The sequence below is a fragment of the Giraffa tippelskirchi genome, chromosome 5 (assembly GCF_054371585.1).
Source record: "Giraffa tippelskirchi isolate mGirTip1 chromosome 5, T2T-mGirTip1v1.2.pri, whole genome shotgun sequence".
In the NCBI taxonomy this organism is placed as follows: Eukaryota; Metazoa; Chordata; class Mammalia; order Artiodactyla; family Giraffidae; genus Giraffa; species Giraffa tippelskirchi.
Window position 1 is genome coordinate 89,129,452 of NC_137279.1, and position 22,159 is coordinate 89,151,610.

The 22,159-nt window shown below is 52.4% G+C and overlaps 1 protein-coding gene and 1 non-coding gene across 3 annotated transcripts; both read left to right on the forward strand.

Annotated features, from left to right (window-relative positions):
- The first annotated feature begins 4,096 nt into the window (after positions 1-4,096).
- Positions 4,097-11,933, forward strand: VSIG8 (V-set and immunoglobulin domain containing 8). Of its 2 annotated transcripts, XM_081488021.1 has the most exons (7): positions 4,097-4,145; positions 7,689-7,864; positions 8,401-8,602; positions 8,726-8,947; positions 9,681-9,800; positions 10,127-10,334; positions 11,231-11,760. In XM_081488021.1, the coding sequence occupies exons 1-7, from the start codon at positions 4,097-4,099 to the stop codon at positions 11,511-11,513; spliced, it is 1,260 nt and encodes a 419-aa protein (XP_081344147.1). In that variant the 3' UTR covers positions 11,514-11,760. The 2 variants fall into 2 exon arrangements, with proteins under 2 accessions (XP_081344147.1, XP_081344148.1); XM_081488022.1 differs by lacking the exons at positions 4,097-4,145; positions 7,689-7,864 and adding an exon at positions 8,110-8,200 and having other exon boundaries at positions 9,675-9,800; positions 11,231-11,933.
- Positions 11,934-13,255: 1,322 nt separating this feature from the next.
- Positions 13,256-13,419, forward strand: LOC145508179 (U1 spliceosomal RNA). The gene has a single exon (XR_014055432.1). It is a non-coding gene; the product is annotated as a U1 spliceosomal RNA (small nuclear RNA).
- Positions 13,420-22,159: the final 8,740 nt, after the last annotated feature.

Here is a 22,159-nt window from a genome sequence, read left to right on the forward strand (position 1 = left end):
GGTGGAATCTTTACCACTGAGCCACCTGGAAAGCCTTTTCTAAACTATAACTCTTCCCTGTCTGAACTTGACATGCTCCCATCACAGTACCTCTACCACCTCTAGGCACCTCCATTCTTCTTTTCCAAGCAGGACCTCACCTGGCGGATCTCCGACACCAAACCTTCATTGAGAGATGGGCGGAAAGACAGTCACTGCTGGGGTTCCCGGGCTCCTCTGTGACTGTGTACCAGGTGCCTCTGTCTGCTCTCTCTGAGCATGAGACTGTCTATCCCATGGCTCTCCTGCTACCAGAACTTTCCTCGGAGGTTTTCTCTGCTCAGCACTCCCAGGGCTGCTGTTTGCTCCCTGGATGTCACAGGGGTGAGCCTGGGTCCTGGAGGGGAGATGGGGAGCTTGAAGCTGAGCTTAGGAGGCCTGGGGGAGGGGCTGGGGATAGGTCCAGGCAGATGAGGGGGAGTGCCTGTCCCTCCCCACGATGTTCTGGGGTTGGGCTGCCCCTCCTCTCAGAAGCAGCCTCTGGGCCTCTCTAGGTCCTTGTCCTGCCTCTTCTCTCTGCCTCTGTACTCCTTTTCATGCCTTTCCAAGTTTCTGTCTTTGAGTTTCTGTTTCTGCCTTAGAACAGAAGCAAATACAACCCAGTCTGGTGTGTGTGTGTGTGTGTGTGTGTGTGTGTGTGTGTGTGCGCGCGCACACACAATAGAGGGGCCATTCTCCCCCAGGGAGCTATGGATTTCTCGAGGGAAAACAAGGGGCCCTTTTGGGAATCGGTGTGCTCTGTTCAGATTGTAGCCTGGGTCCTCTGCCTCCTGTCCCCCTCTCAACCTCTGGATGGGCCACCTGGATGGCATCTGTGTTTCCCTGCCCCTTTACTGCCTCTCCCAATCTCTCTCTCTGTGGGGCCACATAGGGAACCCCAACACTTTCCTGGATCTGCCCAGACCTTTATAGGATCTGAAAAGGAAGTGGGTGGGACAATGAGATGTTTGGGGTGGAGACTGGTGGGGAAAAGGGAGGGAAGAGTTGGGGGAGGGGGCCTCCTCCCCCAGGATGAAAGTCACAGAGAAAGGAGGGCTGTGAGCTGGTCCCAGAGGGAGGGGCTGGACTTGTGCTTTGAAAATCGAGCAGATGCCCCAGTGCTATCACTCCAACACCACCCCCCAAAACCCCTGCAGGGCTCAGGGCACAAGGCAGGAATGCCCACAGCTTCTTTTATGGGCCCCAGATTGCAAGGAGGTGGCAATCAGCCCTCAGTGGGTCAAAGGGGAGCAACAATGTGTCCTGCCTTTTGAGACTTTGAGGAGTCCCTGCATGGAGCCCTCAAAAGTGGCTGTTTTCCCAGGAGCATCTAGGCCCTTGGTCTCCCCCAGTGCCCATCTCCTCGACTTCAAAACCAGGAACCCCCTCACCCAAGTAAAACTGCCTCTGATGCACCCCATTGTCCAGTTCCATTTGGTGTCAGAGCCCCACTCACTGATATATCTTCCTGCATCCCCTCCCCAAATGCCCTTCTGGGAGCTTAACCAGATGGTGAGCTTAGGTCATGGAGCAGAATTTAAGAGGCTATATTTCTTATGGGATTCAGTTATTTTATACCTTTCAGATGGGCGTACATATATTTAGAACTCTTTCCAAAATTTTGAAACCCCAATGAACGTGTGCCACTGGTATTCTCCCAGAAGAAAGGAATGAAAATTCTAGCCAAAGTTAGACTTAATGAATGGAGGCTGAGGTCTTTCTATATCATAAATACAAACTCATTTTGATCCCCATGAACCCTCTGTCCATGTAACTTTAACCCAAGTTTTAACTCTAACCACAGCCTATTCTAACTCAAATCTCACACTCAAGTCTAACCCAGCTCTAAGTCCAATCCTAAATCAATCTCAAGCCTGCCTTCGATTGTATTCCCAGGCAAAACTGTAAATGAAACTAAAACCCCATTCCTTATCAAAACACGAATCCCAGCCATGAAGTCTAGCCTCAGTTCTAGCTGTAGTTCTATCCTTAATCTCAGTGTTAACTCTCATCCCAACCTCAAATCTGACCTCAATCTCATTCATCATTCCACCTAACCTCAACCTTAATCTCAGCTCCAGTCTTTTCTCCAACTCTAACAGTAGTTAAAATTCAAAATCCAGTTAAACTCCAGCCCTACATTTCAGTCTAGAGGAAACACAATCTTACTCCTCTCTTTTTAGACTCCTTCTTCTTGGTCCCACCTGTTCACCCCTCCACCTATCATTGACTTTCCCCATGGGTGGGTCTAGTAACCCACAGGGTCACATGCCCTTTTCTTGGTCCACTCTGGACGGAGAGTCAGGATGCCTGCTTGTTCTCCACTTAGTCAGGTCCTAGCAGCATCACCTAGACTGAATCTTCATGTTTTTCCAGACCTCTGTTTCCCCATCTGTAAAGTGGGAATAATGATCTGTGCTCTCTAGAGTGTGCAGGCCAACCCCATGATCCTTAAACTGAATAAGGAAATAAGGATATTTACAGTGTACAGCTCGTGGGCCCTGGAGCACCCTGTTATTTTTGAGAGTGCAGCTGGGGGGCTGGAATGCAGAGATTCCAGCGTGGACTCCTTGTGCTTCCTTATTGTTCTGTCTTATTTTTCCCAGAGAGGTGGGCCCTGGCAGCGTCCTGAGCCCCGTGACTTTCTCCAAGACTCTTCTCCATTCCCTTCCTGTGCCCCTGTCAGCGATGGGGCAGGACCCTTAAGCCTTTTGAGAGGGTTGAATTGTTGAATGAGGCCACTCATGGCTGGGCCCCTACCACTGTGCATGGGGCAGTCCTGGAGTCTAGGGGAGGCTCAAGTCCTGTTCTGGGAGCTCCCCGGACCAACGAGCAAGGGCTGGCCCTCCATTTTCTCCCCCTGCCCAGCAGGACTTGTCACCCCAGCTCCAACCTGCCTGGAATGGTGGTGGCTTAGTCACCCTGATGACCGTCCACATCAGGAGGGTCCTTGGTCTCCCTGTGCACAGAAGCAAGGGGACCATTCGATCCCTAAAAGAAGGGTGTACAGAGGGGCCTGGCACTCCCCAACAAAGACACTCTGGTGAGGGGTGTACAGGTACAAATGCATGCCCCTCCCCCTGCCTTCCTGGCACTCATTTCCCCAGCAGCCCCTCACCCACCCATTCACTCGCCTCACTCCCTCTCCACCCCCTGGTCCCTCTGCCTCTTAAGCCTCACTGAACTGGTTTCAGTTGTGTGTGGGAGGTGGAGGGCTGGATCCCCTGTAATACCCCTGGTTCTCCAGGATCCCCTGCACCTGGGGGTGACCCTGCCTCAGGTATAGGTGGAGGGCAGCCAGAGGGGGCAGCCAGGGGAAGACCCTGCTTCCCCACAGACCCCTTCCCTCCTCCTTTCAGCTCAGGAGGCCTGATACCCTTTGAAGTGCTGGGTCCCTTTCATCTGGGGCCTCCCCTGCCAGTCCCAGTGCCCCCTTCCCTGCTGCCCTTTCCCACCGGTCTTGACCTGAGCAGGAGGGGGTCTGCAGGGTCAGGGAAATGGGAAGGGGGTGGGATTTGGAACTCTGTGTGTCAGACACAGTGCCCTGGGGTCAGCGCCAGCCTTCAGCTCCTGGTCACCCTCCCATCCCCAGTCTGGCTTCCCCTTCCTCTTCTCCATTTCCCTGAGGGAAGAGGCAACAAATGAGTGGTGAGGGGTGCTCCGTGGACGCCGTAAAATTGGGCGACTGTTGTCACCCCGAGGATGGGGCCAGGAGGAAGTAGAAGTTTAACAGGTGCCTAATTACAAGTCCCGCCGGCCACCCTGCACCTCTCTCAGGATAGGGAAGAGCTTGGGGAAGGGCTGGGTGATGCCTGGGTAGGCCACTCTTTGTCACCCTGCTAATTAGGGCTCCTGGGACTCCTCCCCAAGGCGGGGACCAGGCCCCCTCCCTCTGGTAGAAATAACTCCGGCTGCTCCCCAGGAGGGCACTTGCTGCACCTTCCTGCCACCCCCGGGCAGCGTCTGGGCCCTCTGCTCCCCTTCCCTCCACCTGTCCCCACACACCTACAGCCTCCGGCCTGCAGCCACCGGCCCCAGGGATCCTAGCCCAGGCGGAGGAAGCACTGAACCTAGAGACATGGGAATCCGAGGAGCATTCCACCTTCTACTCGTGTGCCTGAGCCCAGGTATGGGGCTGGGCAGGGCAGGATGCCCACCTGAAGCCGGATGCACAGGAGAAACGCAATGAGGGGCTTCCAGAGGAGCCTGGAAGATGGGCTCGGATTCCCTGGCAGGGTGCTGCCCACCGCGCCCTGCTGGGCTGGGGTTTGGATGTTGCCCAGGAGAGCCTTGCACTTGAAGGTTTGGGGCATGTGTTCTTGGATGGCTCTTTGTTGTGTCCGTGAACCTGTGGGGCTCACACATGTTTGGACATGCTGCGAGTGGGAGCATAGGGCTCACAGGGAGTTACTATGGGAACTGGGGGTGGGGGCTGAGGAGGAGCCTGGAAAGATCCCCTTTCCATTGGTCTCTGTGTTATTCCCAGTGGAAGGGCCTCCCTCCCACCCCACTTGCCTGGAGAGGGCAGAGCCTCGGGCTGGTGGAGAATGAATGGGCTGCTTCCAGCAGGACTGGGCCCCTGCACTGTGAGAGCTCCAGGGTAGCACCCAGCCCCTCCAGGGTGAGCCTGGGGAGGGCGGGGAAGGTGACTCCTAGAGCCCCCTCCCTGGAACACGCCTGGAGGGCAGGGCTCCGGACTGGATATCGAGGCTGCCTGCCCAGGATGGGGCAAGTCCTAGCAAGAGCCCATCTGTGTGGGCATCGGTGGACATGGCTGAGATGCTCTCGGGGGTCAGGGTGCAGGCTGAGGGGGCACAGAGGAGGAGCTCAGGGAGGGGGGAGCATGTGAGTGACTGCCTTTCTGGTAGCACGCCTGCAACACCTTCTCTGTCTGGTGGGAGATGGCCTGGCAGAGCTTACTGTGGAAGCTGTGCTGTGGGGACCTGGCACACCTCTGTGTGTCGTGTGTGTACCTTTTCTGCTGGCCACCGTTTTCCCCCTCCCTTCCCTTCTCCTCCCTTATCTGCAGAAGGAGGGTTCATGGCTCTGGAAGCAGCTTACAAATTCACAAAGGACTTACAAGCTGAGAGCAGACACGGCTATTGAGGCATCTGCTCTCTTTCTTGGCAAGCCTGTTGTGATTTCCCTGCCCCTCCTCCAAGTCTCTGCACCCAACTTTTGCTCCTCCACTCTGGTCTTATTCCCTCTCCCCAGCTTCTCTCTCCTCTCACATTCCCTGGAGGTACTTCCTTAGCACCACAGCAAGAGGAGTGAAGGTGAGACACCAGGAATGACTTCCCCAGGAGAGCAAGAGGGTGCAGAAAGGCTGGGAGGAGGTTGAGAAAGACTTAGGGAGACTAAAAGGCTAGGGTGAGGCTCCCTGGCCTGGGACAAAAGCAGACACTTTGCCTAGTGCAGGGTGGAGGCACTCTCTTTCAGTCCATCCATCCCTCCCAAGCCCCCTGCCCAGAATACTTACCCTCCTGCCCAGCTGGCTCCTAGGGTGTGGAGAGCATTCTCTTGTCTGTTGTTTTAGACAGTCCTTCCCCAGGGTGGAGCCTCTGCACTCCACTGAGTTCTGGCTCATCTTTGGCTTGCCTTATGCCAGCCCAGGACCTGGCAGGTGGTGTTAGGATCCTTATCTCAGGAGTGGGCTGGTGTTAGCATGGCCTGGGGCTAGAGAAGGCATCACTAAGTCCCCTTAGAGCCTCAGCAGCTAGTCTGCCTGCTCTGGGTTACCCTGGAGGCTTGAGCAGGGATGGGGGGCGGGTTCAGGGCATGGCTGATGGCCCAGCTGGGATCCTGAGGGGCAGGTTCAGTGATGCCTGCAGTGCTGGGGATGTTGAAAGGGCGCCTGCTCACTCTCTAAGAACCAGACTAAGCTTCTGTAGCTTAGTCTTGAATGAATGCACATGGGGGATTGCCAGTGTATGCAGTGGGTGTATATTCTGGATTAATGTGTACCTGTGTTTGTGTGTAGTTGTGTGTCTGTATGGCTGTGTGTCTGTGTGGATCTGACAGTGTCTGTGTGTATAGGAAGGTGGGACTCCACAGGGAGTATCTGCATTTTGAAGGCGTGTAACAGTGTGTCTGTGTGTTGATCTCTCTGGCTGTGACAATGTGTAATCGTGTGTGTGTGAGACACTAAGTGTGCAGGTGGTCCCGGGAGAGAGCCAGAGAAGGGCAAAAGCAGGATGGGCAACCGAGACCAGGGGCTGAGATGCCAAAGGACTCGCTGATTCTTGCAGAGTGAGCCAGGCTGGGCAAGGGGCCGAGGGCGAGGGGGAGGCCGGAGACTGGGAGGTGGCGTGCTGCCTGCTCAGCCAGGGTTGGGGCCCTTTGGGCACCGCCCCCCCAACTTCGTGTTCCTCTGTAGGTCCAACAGGTTGGGGCTAGAACTTGCCTGGGGCTTCACGGGAGGGAGGGAGAGGTCAGTCCTGAGCTTCCAGATCCCGGTTCCTCACCCCAGGCTGACTCAGTGAAGCTAGGGCTGGTAGTAGTGGGAGGGGCCCCAAGCGGAGTGAGCATGTGAAGGTGGCTGTACCTGAGCCACACGATCACACAGGGGGAAGGATGCGAAGCACATGATGCCACATGCCGTCATGCAAGGCTCACCTGGCCTAATTACAGACGAATGCGGCCATGGTCTCAGCACCATCATTCACTGTCACACACGGATGCAGCCAAGCTCCTACTCACAGTTGCACATAGGCACACACTATCACTCGGGGCACTTACACAGCCAGGCACACACTGTCACACAGGCACACAGCCACAGACATGCACTGTCATACACAGACACACAGAGACTACCCATTCTTCTGCTCCTTGGGCCGGAAAGGGACTCCAGAAGTCATGGTGTCCATTCCTGCCTCTGGACATGACCACTTCACTTGGTCCAGACAGATGTGGCTTTTAACCAGCCAGTTGCTTCCATCAGAGCATTTAACAACTCTATGTGCTCCACATGCCTACACACACAGGCACACACACACTCACACCCACAGGTACTGTCATGTAAATATAGAAGCAGACACTGTACCTAGTCATGTGTATAAATCTCCCTACAGTACACATAAGCAGCCACAAACACTCATAAACACACAATGTACATATGTGGAACATATCCACACATGCAAATATAATCATGCATACATACAAGCAGTCATATTTTATTTTATTATTTTTATTTTGACTGTGCTGGGTCTTCACTGCACAACATGGGCTTTCTCAAGTTGTGGCGCATAGGCTCTAGAGTGTGTTGGCTCAATAGTTGTGGTGCATGGGCTTAGTTGCCTCACAGTGTGTAGGATCTTAGTTCCTTGACCAGGTATCGCACTCACGTCCCCTGCATTGGAGGGCGAATTCTTAACCACTGGACCACCAGAGAAGTCCCATATACAAGCATTCTTAACAACTATATATATACAATATACAAATAGTATAGTTGCAGTTCTACACAGTTATAGAATACAGACATGCTAACACAAGTCTGCACAGATATGCATTGACCAAATCATGCACAGTCTGAGAGCAGGCCCTACTCCCTGAGGAACCCCTACTGAGGCCCAGGCCGCCACCACAAGGAATCGTGAGAGAAGGGGGCTGAAGCTGATCACCCAAGCCCTGGTCCCGCTCCCCTTACCCCATCTGCCCTGCCTGTGTCCTAGCACTGCTGTCTGCTGTACGGATCAACGGGGATGGCCAGGAGATCCTGTACCTGGCGGAAGGTGACAATGTGAGGCTGGGCTGCCCCTACATCCTGGACCCTGAGGACTATGGCCCTAACGGGCTGGACATCGAGTGGAAGCAGGTCAATTCAGACCCCTCACATCGGGAGAATGTGGTAAGTGGTGGGTACATGATTTTCTTACTCCACACTTCATAGTATTTACTTGTTGGGCAGTTAGCACACTGCAGGGCAAATAAGAAAACCAAGCCCTTGAACTTTCCCCAAGGCTTCTCAGAGAATGGGGCGAGGGGGAGGAGCTGTGTAATTTCCAATCAAGCCAGTCAGTCAGGCCACCTGCTCCCACCCCACTCCAAAAGGAAGGCAGGCACTGTCCTGGCCCGACCTTATACTTCCAGCTCAGATAGTCTTTGACTGAGTACCATGCAGCTTCTCTGTGTGCCTGTGGCTTTATTCATCTCATCTCATTTAATCCTCACATGCCCCTGGGAGGTAGCTATTAGGCAGAGAGTGCCTGATTTCATATGATCTCACACATTCTGTTAAAAGTCAGTGGATCAGGCATTATCCTTCCTGTTTTTCATCCAAGAAAGCTGAGTCTCAGGGAAGTTCAGTGAACTGCCCCAGACAGCCAATCCACAAGACGTTCCTTGGCTCTGCCTGTCTCACCATCTGCTTTCTTCTCTTCACAGTTCCTTAGTTACCAGGACAAGAGGATCAACCATGGCAACCTCCCCCATCTGCAGCAGAGGGTCCGCTTTGCAGCCTCAGACCCCAGCCAGTACGACGCCTCCATTAACCTCTCGAACCTGCAAGTCTCCGACACAGCCACCTATGAGTGCCGGGTGAAGAAGACCACCGTGGCCACCCGGAGGGTCATCATCACCGTCCAAGGTATGAGCAGACTCCTCTGGGATCCCCTTCCCCAGACTTCAGAATCAAGGGTGGCTTGGCCACCCTGAGCCTGGCTCTGCCTCTTGGCTGGGCCCTGGCTCACAACTACCCTCTTCCCTGTAGCACGGCCTGCGGTGCCCTTGTGCTGGTCTGAGGGCCACTTTACACATGGCAATGATGTGGTGCTGAAGTGCTTTGCCAATGGGGGCAGCCCACCTCTCACCTACAAGTGGGCCAAGATCAGCGGGCATACTCACCCCTACCGTGCCGGGTCCTACCATTCTCAACATAGCTTCCACTCTGAGCTCTCCTACCAGGAGTCCTTCCACAACTCCATCAGTCAAGGTGAGGGGGCCTTGGGAGAGGGGAAGATGGGGATGCTGGGTCCCACTGGGGCTTCCCTAGGTCATCAGTGGCACCAACTGTGGGAGACTCCTCCTCTGAGCCTGTTCCAGAAGCTGCTATAGAGGGAAGAAGAGAAGGCAAAAGGGGAGAGTCAGTTGAAAGCAGAATGACTAAGTTGGAAAGAGCATGGTTTCGGATAGAGCTGGGTTTGCATTCTGGCTGGACCATGACTGGCAGCAAGGCTCAGGCAAGTGGCTTGACCTCTCTGTGCCTTGGTTTCATTCTACAGTATATGAAAAAGGAATGATAAGGGCTATCCTCCAAGGGCGTGTGAGAATTAAATGGGATGAGGTGTGTAAAGCTGCTAACACAGAGAGATGCTGACTGGTACTCACAATCAAAGACGATCAGAGCTGGAAGGAACCTTAGAATTCCTCTGGTCTAACCCGGTCCTCACTGTACAAATGAGGAGACTGAGGCTCAGGGAGGGGGCATATTTCCCTAAGGTCATAGAGTGAAATCATGGTCTCTTTCCTGTTGCTGGGAAAGGGGCCTTCCTTGCCTCTCTTTCAGCAGGGGAAGGTGAGTCACCTGGACACAGTGGGGTGGACTTGTGTGTGTACATACACCCTCCTTCCATGAGCCATCCCACAGTGGTCTAGGCTGGGGTGAAGCTCTGAAAGACCAGGCCCCTTGGCCTCACCATTGCCCTCTGATGCTCCTTCAGTTTCAGGCCTGAACAACGGTGACCTAGTGTTGAAGGACATCTCTTACAAGGATGATGGGCTGTATCAGTGCACAGTGGCCAACCACGTGGGCTACAGCGTGTGTGTGGTGGAGGTGAAGGTCTCAGGTGGGTGCAGGCAATGGCCCCTTGGCTGGGAGGGTTGGACGGGAGGAACCTGGGCTGTATTTTGGAGTTTCAGCAGGATCAGCCTTATGGGTCTCATCAGTGCATATAGCTCTGCCAAGGTCAGCCGGGAAGCCCTGGGAGAAACATACAAATATGAGGAGTTAACCTGCCTCTCCCCATATATTCCTCACTGTGTGTCCAAGGGTCCTGAGACCCCCTGGGTCCCCCATCCTTTTTCACACAGAAGCCCTGTGCTTTCCACTCCGGGTTAGCCAAGCACCTGCCAGGCTGCAGAAAGCCTGACTAGTCTCTACTTCTCTCCCCAGACACCCGGCGCATAGGAATCATCATTGGCGCAGTGCTGGGCTCTTTGCTCGCGCTGGGCTGCCTCTTGGTGGGCATCTGGGGGCTCGTCTGCTGCTGCTGCGGGGGCGCCGGGGTCGGCGGCGGCTCCCGCGGTCCCTTCGGCTACGGCGGCGGGGTCGGCGGCGGGGTCGGCGGAGGGGCCTGCGGCGACTTGTCTAATGAGATCAGGTAAAACCTGATGCATGCTGCATGCTGCTGCGCGGCAGGGGACCGGCGCCCTGCTCCCTCTCATCCCTGCCTGCCACCGGCCGGCTGGGACCCCCACCCCCACCCTGCCTACCATCGCCACGGAGTGCTGGGATCACAGCATGTCAACCGGTCGCTCATCGCATGGCTTTTCTCTTTCTCCTTCCCCTGCCAGTCTTCACTTCTGCTCTCCTGCCCTCCATCTCCCTCGTGTCTTTGCACCTCTCTGTCTTGTCTAGACTGTAAGCTCCTGGAGGGCAGGGCCTGTATTTATTTTTTCACTTTCCCCTTGTATCGCGCCGGTGAGAATTCTTGGACATGCTTATTTAAGAAGAGTTCATTAATATTAAGAATAGTGCCAATAACTTATATTAGAAACAAACTAGAAATAAAAACAGAACAAGACTAGTACTGCTAATGATTGCAATGCCCTGGGGATGGAGAAAAAGATGGAGAGGTGAGAAGAGAGAGGGCAAGGTCAGGGTTAATGAAGGAAAGAAGGACAGGGAAAGCAGCTCCTTCTGGATCTCCAAGGTTCCCTTTCTATCAGAGCCGGTGGCTCTGCGAAAACATCAGAAGTGGACAGGAGGGCGCCTAGATGGGGCGGCCTGCCCTGCCGTGGGCTGTCCAGACACGTGTGGACAAGCCCCGTCCGGAGGAGGATGGGGATGGTGGCTCCGGGAGCGCTGCGGAGCCGCCGGTCCAGGAAGGGCCGAGAGGAGAGTAGGTCGAGGCTGAGGCTGAGGCTGAGAGGCGAGGGGAGGCGGAGGGAGGCGCGGGAGACGAGAGACTGCCAAGAGCCCCCAGCTCTGCCTAGGCCGTGCCCACGCCGCGCCGCGGAGGAGCCCGCTCACCCGCCCGCCTGTTGTTTTCCACAGAGAGGACGCCGTGGCGCCCGGGTGCAAGGCCAGCGGGCGCGGCAACCGCGTCACCCACCTCCTGGGGTACCCGACGCAGAACGTCAGTCGCTCCCTGCGCCGCAAGTGCGCGCCTCCGCCCTGCGGCGGCCCTGAGGACGTGGCCCTGGCGCCCCGCCCCGCCCCCGCGGCCGCCGCCTGCGAAGCGGGCCCCTCCCCGGTTTACGTCCAGGTCAAGAGCGCCGAGCCCGCCAGCAGCGCCGCCGAGGGGCCGCTGCTGAACAAGGACGGCCTCCTGGTGTGAGCGCGCGGCGCTGGGCTGCGCCCCGACTGGGAGGGGGGCGCGGGGCTCTCTGCTCGCAGCTGGGGACGCTCTCGGGCCGGCGCCGACCTCGGCTGCTCCCGGCCGCGCGGCGGCTGGGGGCTGAGGACGTTTCCCTCGGGAACTGAGTCGAGCGGCTGAGCCTCCTCCTCTTAAAGTGGGAGAGGGCGGGAGAAGGCAGAGAAAGGCCATGCGGGTCCTCTCCTCATCCTCTGAGCCCCAGGCTCGTGGAGAGGGAGAGAGGAGGAAGTGCCGAGAGCGCACGAGGCTGGAGGCCGGTGTCCCCAGTCAAGGCAGAGAGCCCCGGGGGCTGGGTGGGTGGGGATCTGGACTGAATTGTGAGTGGGAGATCTGAGCTCCGAGGCAGCAGTGTTAGCACAATAAAGAAAATGTAAGATTCGAGACTGGGGTGGCTGTGGTTCCATGGAGGTTTGGGCATGGGATCAGGGTGGTGGGCCATGCTCAGGAGTAGGGAAGGGGTCATTCCTTCCTGTTGTCCAGCATCATTTCCTCAACATGTCCCCCTTCCCCTCCTTGATCCGGAGCAGTCAGAGCTGGAAGGGGCTGTCTAATCCTACCCTTTCCCTAGGCAGATGGAGAAACTGAGACTCCGCAGGCTTGATTTTCAATCCAGAATCCCGCTTTTCTCTTTTATTCCAGAAATCAAAAGAGGGAACAAGGAACTGGCAGGCATGACCTCTCTGAATATTCCCCGACCATTCTCAGCATCTTTCTTCCTTCTCCTCTCACCTGCCAAATCCTGACTCCCTGATCTCTCCCAGATGTATGCCATCCTTTTCAACAACTAGGAAGTGTTTCAGAATCCTACTCTGAGGTAGAAAGACTAAATTCATCTAACCTAGCCCCCTTTTTAATCGAAAGGGGATTGACATTTATCGGGGACCCTCTGAATGCCAAGTGCTTTCTGATATTTCATCTTATTTAATCATGTGAGGTGTAGTATCCCATTATATAGATGAAGCAACTGAGGCTCAGAGGTATTAAGTATCTTAACCAAGGTCACAGGTAATAACAGGTTTTGATCCAGGCATGTTTGACTGTCAGACATCATGCTCTCCCTGACATTTGAATTCCTTCTTCTACATTCCTGGGGAAAGATATTTCAACCTCTTCTTGAGTACCTGCAGTGGCACCTCCCAGATCAGTCCATTTGGCCTCTGCCTGTCAGAGATATCTTTCTCCTGTTGAACTCAAATTGGGTCCCCGCATTATTTTTATCCCTTGGTCCCAGTGCTACTCTTAGTGAGCCCTAAGCATCACATTCTCAATTCAGCTGCCTCTAATGGACCAAGTGGATGTACTCCATACTGGATGATTGCAACAGGCACACAATTGGACCTGTGCCTGGTTTAGGGGTTGAAGATCTTCTGAGGAACACAGTACTTCAAGGTCACTCTGCTCTACCTGCTTCTGCCCAGCCACCTGCCTCTTGAGAGCATAGCACTTCCTTTTTTTTGTCTTTTTTTTTTTTTTTTTGCCTCTTTTTCTCTTAAGGAGGAGCTGGACTCCTAAAGTCTTTCTGCTTCTACCCTGTGGCCATGTGAAGTGTGGGGAATGGATGGACCTCAGAGTTTGTTGGTAGAGGAAGCCCTGAAACCTTGCTTGGTTGTACGTAACTAGGAAACCCTTCTTGTTGGCTTGGGTACTTGCAAAAGGGTGATGGCATCTCTGCCGTGATAGTTTGGGAAGAGAAAGGAGAGATGATACTTGCCTGGCAGGGGAGACCCCATGATCACGAAGGTGGTTTTCCCAGGACAAGGCTCATCCATTGCGCTCTGGATGTGCTGCCCCTGTGATTTACTCAAATGTGGGAAACTCGATTGCATAATTTGTGCTAGTGGGGGTACTGCATTCACACTCTGTCCTGAAGAAAAACAAAAGAAAGGAGAGATGATGGTAGGACAGAGGCAGCCACGGAGAGATGTCTTAGAGTGGGGGTTGGGGAGGAGGTGGGATTCTTGAGGATGGATGGGGACACAATGGGAGGGAGTAAGGGTACTAAGTGAGGGGAGCAGAGAACTGCAGGAACCATCGCTCCCTCATTTATTTGGAGACATTTAACAGCACCTATAGGATGGTTTATTCATAGAGAGAACTTCAGTAGGATGCTGGGCCTGGCACATTTTTGCCCTAAGGCTGAGGATTGAATAGGGTGACTTGGGGAGGGCTCTCCCAGTCTGAGACCCGCCAGCTCAGCTCCCTGCAAGGAGGTGAGGTACAGAGGCAGCCAGCTGTGCAGGTGTTGAATGACATCATCTTCCCCATTCCAGGAACCAGGGAACCATGCTCAGACTTAGCCTTCCTTTGAAGGGTGAGAACAATAAGGTGCTGGCAAGAAACGCTCATTAAGAAGTAGTAAGAGATTTTAGAGAGACTTTGGAAACAACTTTCGGCAGGGTGACTCAACAGGGAAGTCAAGGAAGTTCCTAAATCCCTAAATAAATGATCACCTCTGGGTGAGAAAGGATGGGAATTTCTGCTCTGAAGGTTTTGCTTCAGGGACACCTTGGGCTTTTTCATTTCTCCTGCTTGAAACCTTGTCAGTATTGGAGAACATTTATGGTGGTAAATGTTTATAAGTGGTTTTGGGAGCGAAGTTGAGCGTGTAGGGGGCCAGAAGGCCCTAATGTGTATCATTTGCTATTGCCCTGATGTAAATTCTCCCACCATGGCTGACTTCAGGCTACTGATGTGATGTCCTTGGAGTGGAGTCAGGAGAAATGTACACTATCACACCATCTCTGCAGAAGTAAATAACCTCAAGAATTAAGACAGTCATGAACTGTAGTAAACTAATTGGGAAAGGATGAAATTTGAATGCTTATCTCCTGTGTCTCAGTAGAATTCATTTAATTGTAAATTTTTATACTTTTAAGTTTAATAATGGCTGCATTTCACAACTGACTTGCACAACTTAGGCAGATCATATCTGCAAGCAGGCAGAAGGCTGTGTACACAAATGTTGCTTCAAGCGAGGGAATCTTAAGTGCAGTCTCAAGTTTTTTCTTTTTTTCCAGAGACATACAGAACACCAAGTCAGTTGTGCTTCATCCCACTTCCTAGTTCTGCCTTTTGACATCCCAGTCTTGCCAAAACTGAATTCTAGTTTCTCTAGTCAATGAAAAATTATTCAGATAGTTTGTATGTCCTTGGTAACCGTCAACAACATAACTTACCATCCACATATCTTCCGTGAATGGCTTTCCTAGAACATCCAACCCTGAGAAATCTGCTCACGGGACATCCTGAGTCTTTTCTGACTCAGTTCCCTCTCTGATCCTCTTATTTAGGTTTTAGGGAGTCATTCTCTAGTCATCCTTTCTTCAGTCCCCAAATCTCAAAAACGTAACTGTGTTAAATGCCAGTGATTTTTCTTCTGTGCTTCTGGTAGAATAATTATGCTTGCTGCCCCATTATATTTCAATTATTCTAGGCCCAGTCACAGTGTGTGACTCTATGGAGGGATTAATTTTTTCCCCTGCTTTGCTGGAAACAAAGGAGTTTGGAGAGCTAATTACTGAATCACAGCTTAGGCACCATTCTTTTGGAGGTTTAGTCCTGCCCCCTCTGCTTCCCAAGGGAGCCTCAGGTGAGGCTCTGGAGTTCATGCTCTTCATCCATCCAGTCCACCTGGAGGACTCATTTCATTTATTCCTGCTGTGTGGAAACAAAATGGATTCCATTCAGTTCCTTGCAGTTATCTTAGAAGAACACGCTGAAAGGCAAAGAGTGTGGAGTGACATGGAACTGGGCAGGCGAGGAGATGGTGGTGATTTTGGAGGATCTAGAAGAACATGGGCCAGGTCACTGTGCCTGCCAGCAGGGAACGGACAAAACAGCCTTCTGCCACCCATCTGCCACCTGTGGCCATTGCCCTCAGCAGCCTTCCTATATTTGTTTTATTTTACTTATTTTATTCCAGATGTATTTTAGAAGGACAGCTGGATGGAACACTATTAGGGAGGAGACCAAAGCCCTTGACAAAGGCAGGACACTTAGCAGAGGAGAATGAGGATGAAACTGTCGAGCTTATTTTATAGCAGCTGAGTTTGAGATGATGGTGGACCCATATTGGCTAGCTTGGGGAGAAAAGAAAGAAAGGAAGGAGGAAGAAAACTTGTAGTAAATATTTGTGATTTACTCATGCCCACATGTGTGGTGTTGGAGAAGACTCTTGAGAGTCCCTTGGACAGCAGGGAGATCAAACAAGTCAATCCTTGTTTGAAGGAAATCTACCCTAAATATTCATTGGAAGGACTGATGCTGAAGTTGAAACTCCAATACCTTGGCCACCTGATGCGAAGAGCTGACTCATTGGAAAAAACCCTGATGTTGGGAAAGATCAAGGGCAGGAGGAGAAGAGGACAACAGAGGATAAGATGGTTGAATGGCATCACTGACTCAATGGACATGAGTTTGACCAAACCCCGGAAGCTGGTGAAGCCTGACATGCTGTAGTCTATGGGGTTGCAAAGAGTTGGACACAATTAAGCAGCTGAACAACAACAACATAAGAAAAAGCCCTAGTTTTGGAGTCAGACAGACCTGGGTTCCTCATTATTAATAAGTTCTTAAAGCCTCAGTTTCTTCATCTGTAAAATGGAATAGTAAGAGGGCTATTTTGTGTGACATGGTTTTAACAGAGCCTGGGACACAGTAGGGGCTTCCCTCATAGGTCAGTTGGTAAAAAATCTGCCTGCAATGCAGGAGACCCCGGTTTGATTCCTGGGTCGGGAAGACCCACTGGAGAAGGGATAGGCTGCCTACTCCAGTATTCTTGGGCTTCTCTTGTGGCTTAGCTGATAAAGAGTCTCCTCACAATGCGGGAGACCTGGGTTCAATCAATGGGTTGGGAAGATCCCCTGGAGAAGGGAAAGGCTACCCATTCCAGTCTTCTGGCCTGGAGAATTCCCTGGACTGTATAGTCCATGGGGTCGCAAAGAGTTGGACACAACATAGTAGGGGCTCTGCGAATGGTTGATCCCAAGCCCCTAGTCCTCAATATGTAATTTCAGCGGAGGGCAGACCTGGAGGCAGCGATTTAACCGCACAGAGGTCGAGGTTGGAGGCTGAGGTAGTGGGAGGTCCACAGGGAGGGGGAAAGAGTGAGGAGAATGAAGCTTTGGGATTGAATCTGGAGATGCTCACCATCTAGGGGATTAGGTGAGCCGCCCAGGGACCAGCAAGTAGTAAAGCAGGAGAACCAGGCCTTGCCTCTGAATCCTGGAACGCATGTGCATATATTAATATTTATGGCAATCCTCCTGAGTAATAGTGATACTAATAATAACAGGAAGCACCTGAAACACGAGCTCAGCAGAGTCCGAGCCAGGCCTGAGAGTGAGCTGCCAGAATGATCAGGGCCGCCTCCCAGGACCAGGGTGTGCCCTCTGTGACCTTTCCCACCTGCCTGCTCACAGCTCCTGGGAGTCAGGCCACATCGACTGCCCCCCTGGGCACGGTGCCCACTGTGGCGTCCCTTGGAGGATGGACCTGATGGCCCCTCCAGCAGAGTATTCACACAGCTCTCCCAAAGCTGAGGAGGGACCCTCCCAGCAGAGAGCACAGAGATTTTCTTCAACATTTTTGGGAGAATCAGCTCCATCTTGAAACTGAGCCCCTTCAGTGCGCTACAGGCCCCACAGACACCTCCTGGTCAGGGCACCCCTTCCCTCGCCCACCTGCAGCCATGGGGCGCCCGCCCTCCCTGCTGTGACTTGCCTGAACTTGCAAGTGGCTCCCCTTGCAATGCTCGGATTCAGCTTCCAACCCTGGCTACAGCCCCAACCCCCACCTGGACTCAGTCCCTTGGTAGAGGCTGTTTTCCTTTCCTGTAACCCTCTCCTCCTCTCACATCGTCTTTCTCATCCTGCATCAGTTCTTCAGAAAGGTGGCCTAACTATGTCCTGCTCTATGATTGCAGTCTCCCAGATCAAGGGAAGTGGTGTTGACTTTGCTATCTCTGCCCTGTCCTGGGAATGTCCTGTCATCCTCTCACATCCGTGAGACTAGGCTTCCACCGAGGGCAGGGCTGTGTCACCTCTTTTCTCAACATCTACTCCTTTCAAGAGTTCAGAATCTCTCCATGAGCTGACCTTCCTTGAACTTAGTGTGATGGATGACAATCAGACAATCAGACAATCAACTCCTCCCCCAACTTGGGGTGACAATAGCCAATGCCCCCGATGACTTCAGGGGCACATAATGGAAAAAGCCACAAATATACCCCCAGATCCTTCTCAAAAGTGCATGTGAAAACTGTCCTCCCTAAAAGGGCCTGGAAGCCAATAAGCAGAGTCAGGCTGGACCTGGGAAATCTCCCACTGTTGCTCCAGGCCTCCCTGGACCAGGGCAAGTAGACATCGGGCATGGCTCTACTGAACAGGTCAAGGTGCCCCTGTTCCTTGGACTAACAGGCTCCTTAGGAAGCTCTTTCCTATACAGTGTGCAGGGTTCCCATTCAGTTTATTAAGGACTTGTGGAAATAGATTACTGCCATTAAAAAATTGAGCAACAGGTACTTGGGCAGGAGCCTGATCTACAATGATAACATTGTTCCTATGGGGAAATAAGATTCCTTCCTTTCAATACCCATTAGCCTTTCTAGGAATGTATCACTCCGTTAGAGAAAGTGAGGAAGGAGGGTGGGAATCATCTCCCCTTGGCCCCTACCTTTCTATCTATCCATCTCTCTAAAATGGGTATGCCCAATGACCTCTGTTTAGTCCTGAATGGCTGGGCTCTTTCCTTCAGTTGCATAGCTTGTCCCTATACTTGTTCTCCTGAGTGTGTAGAGTTATATATAGTTATACTATCCCCTAGATTGTCTCTAATTGTTGAATACATTGTACCTTGAGAACTGCCTGTCCATTTATCTTTATATCAAATCTGAATGTATGGCCAGTATATACTTAAGGTCATTGTTTGAGAAATAATGTTAATAAAAAATAGTATACCCCAAATATATAAATAAAATTGATATGCCTATAAAACCCAAATTTATCCACCCAGGCCAGGCTTATCTGCCACACTGCACACTCCCCTACCTACTTAGATATGTAACAGACATCTCAAACTCAGCATGCCCCAAACCCTGCCTCTGATCCACTTTCCCCAGCATTTTGCCCACTGCAGTTGGTAGCCACTATGTCTTTCCTTAAAACCTTTCTTACACTCACCTGTCTCCCCAACACACCCGATCTGTTAGGAACTGTCTCCCTTCAGAGGGGATCCGACATCTGACCAGCCTCTTGTCCACCACTGTTATCTGCCGGCTCCCAGCCACCATCATCTCTTGCCTGGGTTACAGTGATAGTGACTCCACGCATCCCCCTGCTTCCCCCCTTTTTCACTTGCACTTATTCTCAATGGAGAAGCCAGGGTGATGTAGAATCTTCCAACTGGGCACTTCTGGTTTCCTTGCCGGGGGGATGTCTGAAGCATGGTCACTTGTTGTCCACCTGTATGTCCCCAGCTTCTGCATTAACCACTTAGTGCATTACAACTTACTGTGTAAGTTGCATTAAACCTGACCCTTTCAGGATCCCAGCCTCCCTAGGGAGATCTTTAATCCATTTGGAGAAATTGAAGAGTGATGCACGTGATTATTGATTCAGTTTCATGCAAAGGTAGGAGAGGTGATGCTCTGAGAGCCCTTGAAGGAAGGTTTCTTAGAGAAGGAGTGCCTAGGGCTGGACTTCAAAACTTTGATTGGAGAACAAGTTGGATAAAGGGATATATTCTAGTCTGGGAGGTAGGGGAAGAACCTGCAAAAATTATCAAAGTGCATGAGCTAGTCGGATTCAGGGACAGGCAAAGGCTGGGCCTGTCTGGAATGGAGGATGTGGGCTGGGGCTGCTAATTGCTGAGTCATCTCCATCTTAAGGACTCCCAGGGTGGGGCTGGGGGACAGGGTAGGTGGGGTGTGTGTGTCAGCTGGTATGCTCCCCAGGAAGGGGTGTGTCCTCCTCCATGCTCCAGACTGAGGAAGCTGAATGTCTTCTGCTGAAAATGACCATGAAGTCTCATCTGTCCAACACTCCAGCTTCCTCTCCATCTTCCCCAGACTTCCCTGACATTCTTCTTAGCTTTAGCATAAAGGACTTGGCTGACTCAGTTCTCCAGGAATGAGACTGTGCTCTGACAGCAGCATTAAAGCCATGTTGGTCCCCGAGAAAAAGAGGCAACTTGGTGATGAGATGCTTGTGTGTCCCTCAAACTGGATGCTTGGACAGTCTCATAGGAGACTGTGTGTCGGGGGAAGGATTTTTACTGCCGTCAGTGATGGCCAGATGGCACAGCTTCAAGGGATGGCACACAGCAGATCACTAGTACCCTCCTCTCCCGGCCTAAGAGCATCCTGACCCCAAGGCCCTGACTCATGCTGCCCCCAACTCTTGGCCTTGTCCTCACTTTGCCTAGGTACCCACTGGCCCTTCGGAAAGATAAGAATCATTCCAGGTTCAGAGCACTAGGTACCCAAAGATGGTCTCAGCTCTGACCTTACTCCAACTCTGGGGCCGAGAGCCCCCTGCTGGCAGGCACTGGTCTCCATCCCGGGAAGCTCTCCTTTTCCCCAGCCAGCCTGATCTGAGGGGGGCTCCTCTCCAAGTCCCCTTTCCTGTGCCCCGCCCTGCCCCGCCCTGCCCCGCCTCCACGAAAGGATGCCCTGAGCTGGTTGGTGAGATTGATCTCTGCAGGACAATCATGGTGTCTGGCAATGACTCCTGTGGAGTGAGTGATGAGCTGCTCTTCTCTGACCAGGACACTGGCTCTGCTTGGAAATGCTCTCCTGAGACCTCATTGGGGCTCCTCCTGGACAATCTAGGTGGGACTCTGAATGCTGTGGGATGGGTTGCATTCAGAGAGTGTGTGGGTCCAAGGTGGCCCCTCATGGCCCGTGAGGCATCTCCAGCTCACCCTCATCATTATCAACATCAAGTCTCGAATGTTTCAGGGCTTTCTGGGGTGAGTAGGTAGGACTCAGACCAGGTGGCGGAGAAACAAACCAGGGCAGGATCAGCCAGGGCAGTTTGTGCCAAGCGTGCTGTGGGAGGCCCTGTCTGCCTGAGATGTCTTGCTGTCCCTACAACCTCAGGTTTGTGTTGGGGTCTAGAATGTAATTCTGGATCTGAATGGAGAAATTTACTAGTTACAGGCATGAAACAGCTGTCCTGAGAGGGAGTGGAGCCGGGGAAGAGGGATCCGTGGCTTCTCTTCCTTAAATCGATTTACATTTAAATTATAAGGTTGCATTGTTTGAAATTTCCTACATTTGAGCATTTTATTTTCACATGATTTCACACAATACATTGTTCAGCCTCCAAATGTCTTGTTCCTTTTAAAGTCCTATTCCCTGATAATTAAGGGGCAATTAACTTCCCCCTGAAACTTGCCCTTCTTTCTGTACTTCCAGTTAGGGTAAGTGGCACCTCTACTTGCCTTGGTCCTCAGGTCAGACATCCTGCCCAAGTACCGCTCACATATCCCAAAATCATGTGGTGGCTCAGACAGAAAAGAATCTGCCCACAATGTGGGGAACCCAGGTTCAATCCCTGGGTCGGGAAGACCCCCTGGAGAAGGGAATGACTACCCACTCCAGTATTCTTGCCTGGGAGATCCCATGGACAGAGGAGCCTGGTGAGCTACAGTCCATGGGGTTGCACAGAGTCAGACTCGACTGAGCTACTAACACTTTTCACACACTTTGTCTATTCTAGCTCCTCGATATTTCTCTAGTCCATCCACTTCACCCAACCCCCTGCACTTGTACACCTCAATTCCAAGCTGTCATCGCATCTTGCCAGGATCCCTGCACTAACTTCATCTTCCCACATTCACCCTCCTCCCCCAAACCACTCCCCCACCCCTCCTGTCCCTGTAATCCATTCTTCACAAGGCCCCCAGAGGGAGCTTTTAAAAATGTAAGTCTGATTAGTGTAAGTCTGATTATGTCATTTCCCTTCTTAAAACTCTTCAGTGGCCTCCTTTTACTTTAAGAATTGAATTTTAGATATTACCATGTCTTACCAGACCCTGCATGCTCTGATCTCTGCTGTTTTCTCCCAGAGTCCCCCTTGCTCATTACCCTCCGTCCTTCAAAGGTTCTTATATGCCAAGGTCTTTCTAGAAGGGCTTCCGGCTCTCTTATCCTCTGCGTGGAGGACCTCCCTACTTTGCATCACTAAGTAATGTCCATGCCGGTCTCAGAGGGAATGTCCCTCCACAGACAGGGCCCTGGGGGTTGCCCCTTACCAGCTCTATTCTTCTCCTTCATTATTCTTACTCACAATGTTCAGTTCTTTTCCTCTCTAGAGCTCAGCACAGTTTTAATTAAATATTTGTGTGTGTTTGTTTCATGTCTCTCTCTCCCAATTAGATGGCAAGCTTCCTGGATGCAGAACTCTGTCTGTCCTACTCACAGCTGTATTCCCAGCATCTCTGGCGTAGTAGGTGCCCACGAGAGAGGTGCTGAGTGATGAGCTGGAGACACATGGCTCAGTCCTGCAGGAAATTAGGGGCTGTTGTTCCCCCACATGATTCCAGAACAGCTTGATCCTGTGCTGCAGTGTGAGCTGGGGCTAGCTCTTCATCCTGGGGTGGCAGGC

Excerpts from the sequence above, each read along its gene's own strand:
- VSIG8 (XM_081488021.1), top strand. The coding sequence starts at position 4,097 with ATGGGAATCCGAGGAGCATTCCACCTTCTACTCGTGTGCCTGAGCCCA. Across the intron at positions 4,146-7,688 it reads ACTCGTGTGCCTGAGCCCAG|CACTGCTGTCTGCTGTACGG; the intron begins GTATGGGGCTGG and ends CCTGTGTCCTAG. Across the intron at positions 10,335-11,230 it reads GACTTGTCTAATGAGATCAG|AGAGGACGCCGTGGCGCCCG; the intron begins GTAAAACCTGAT and ends TGTTTTCCACAG.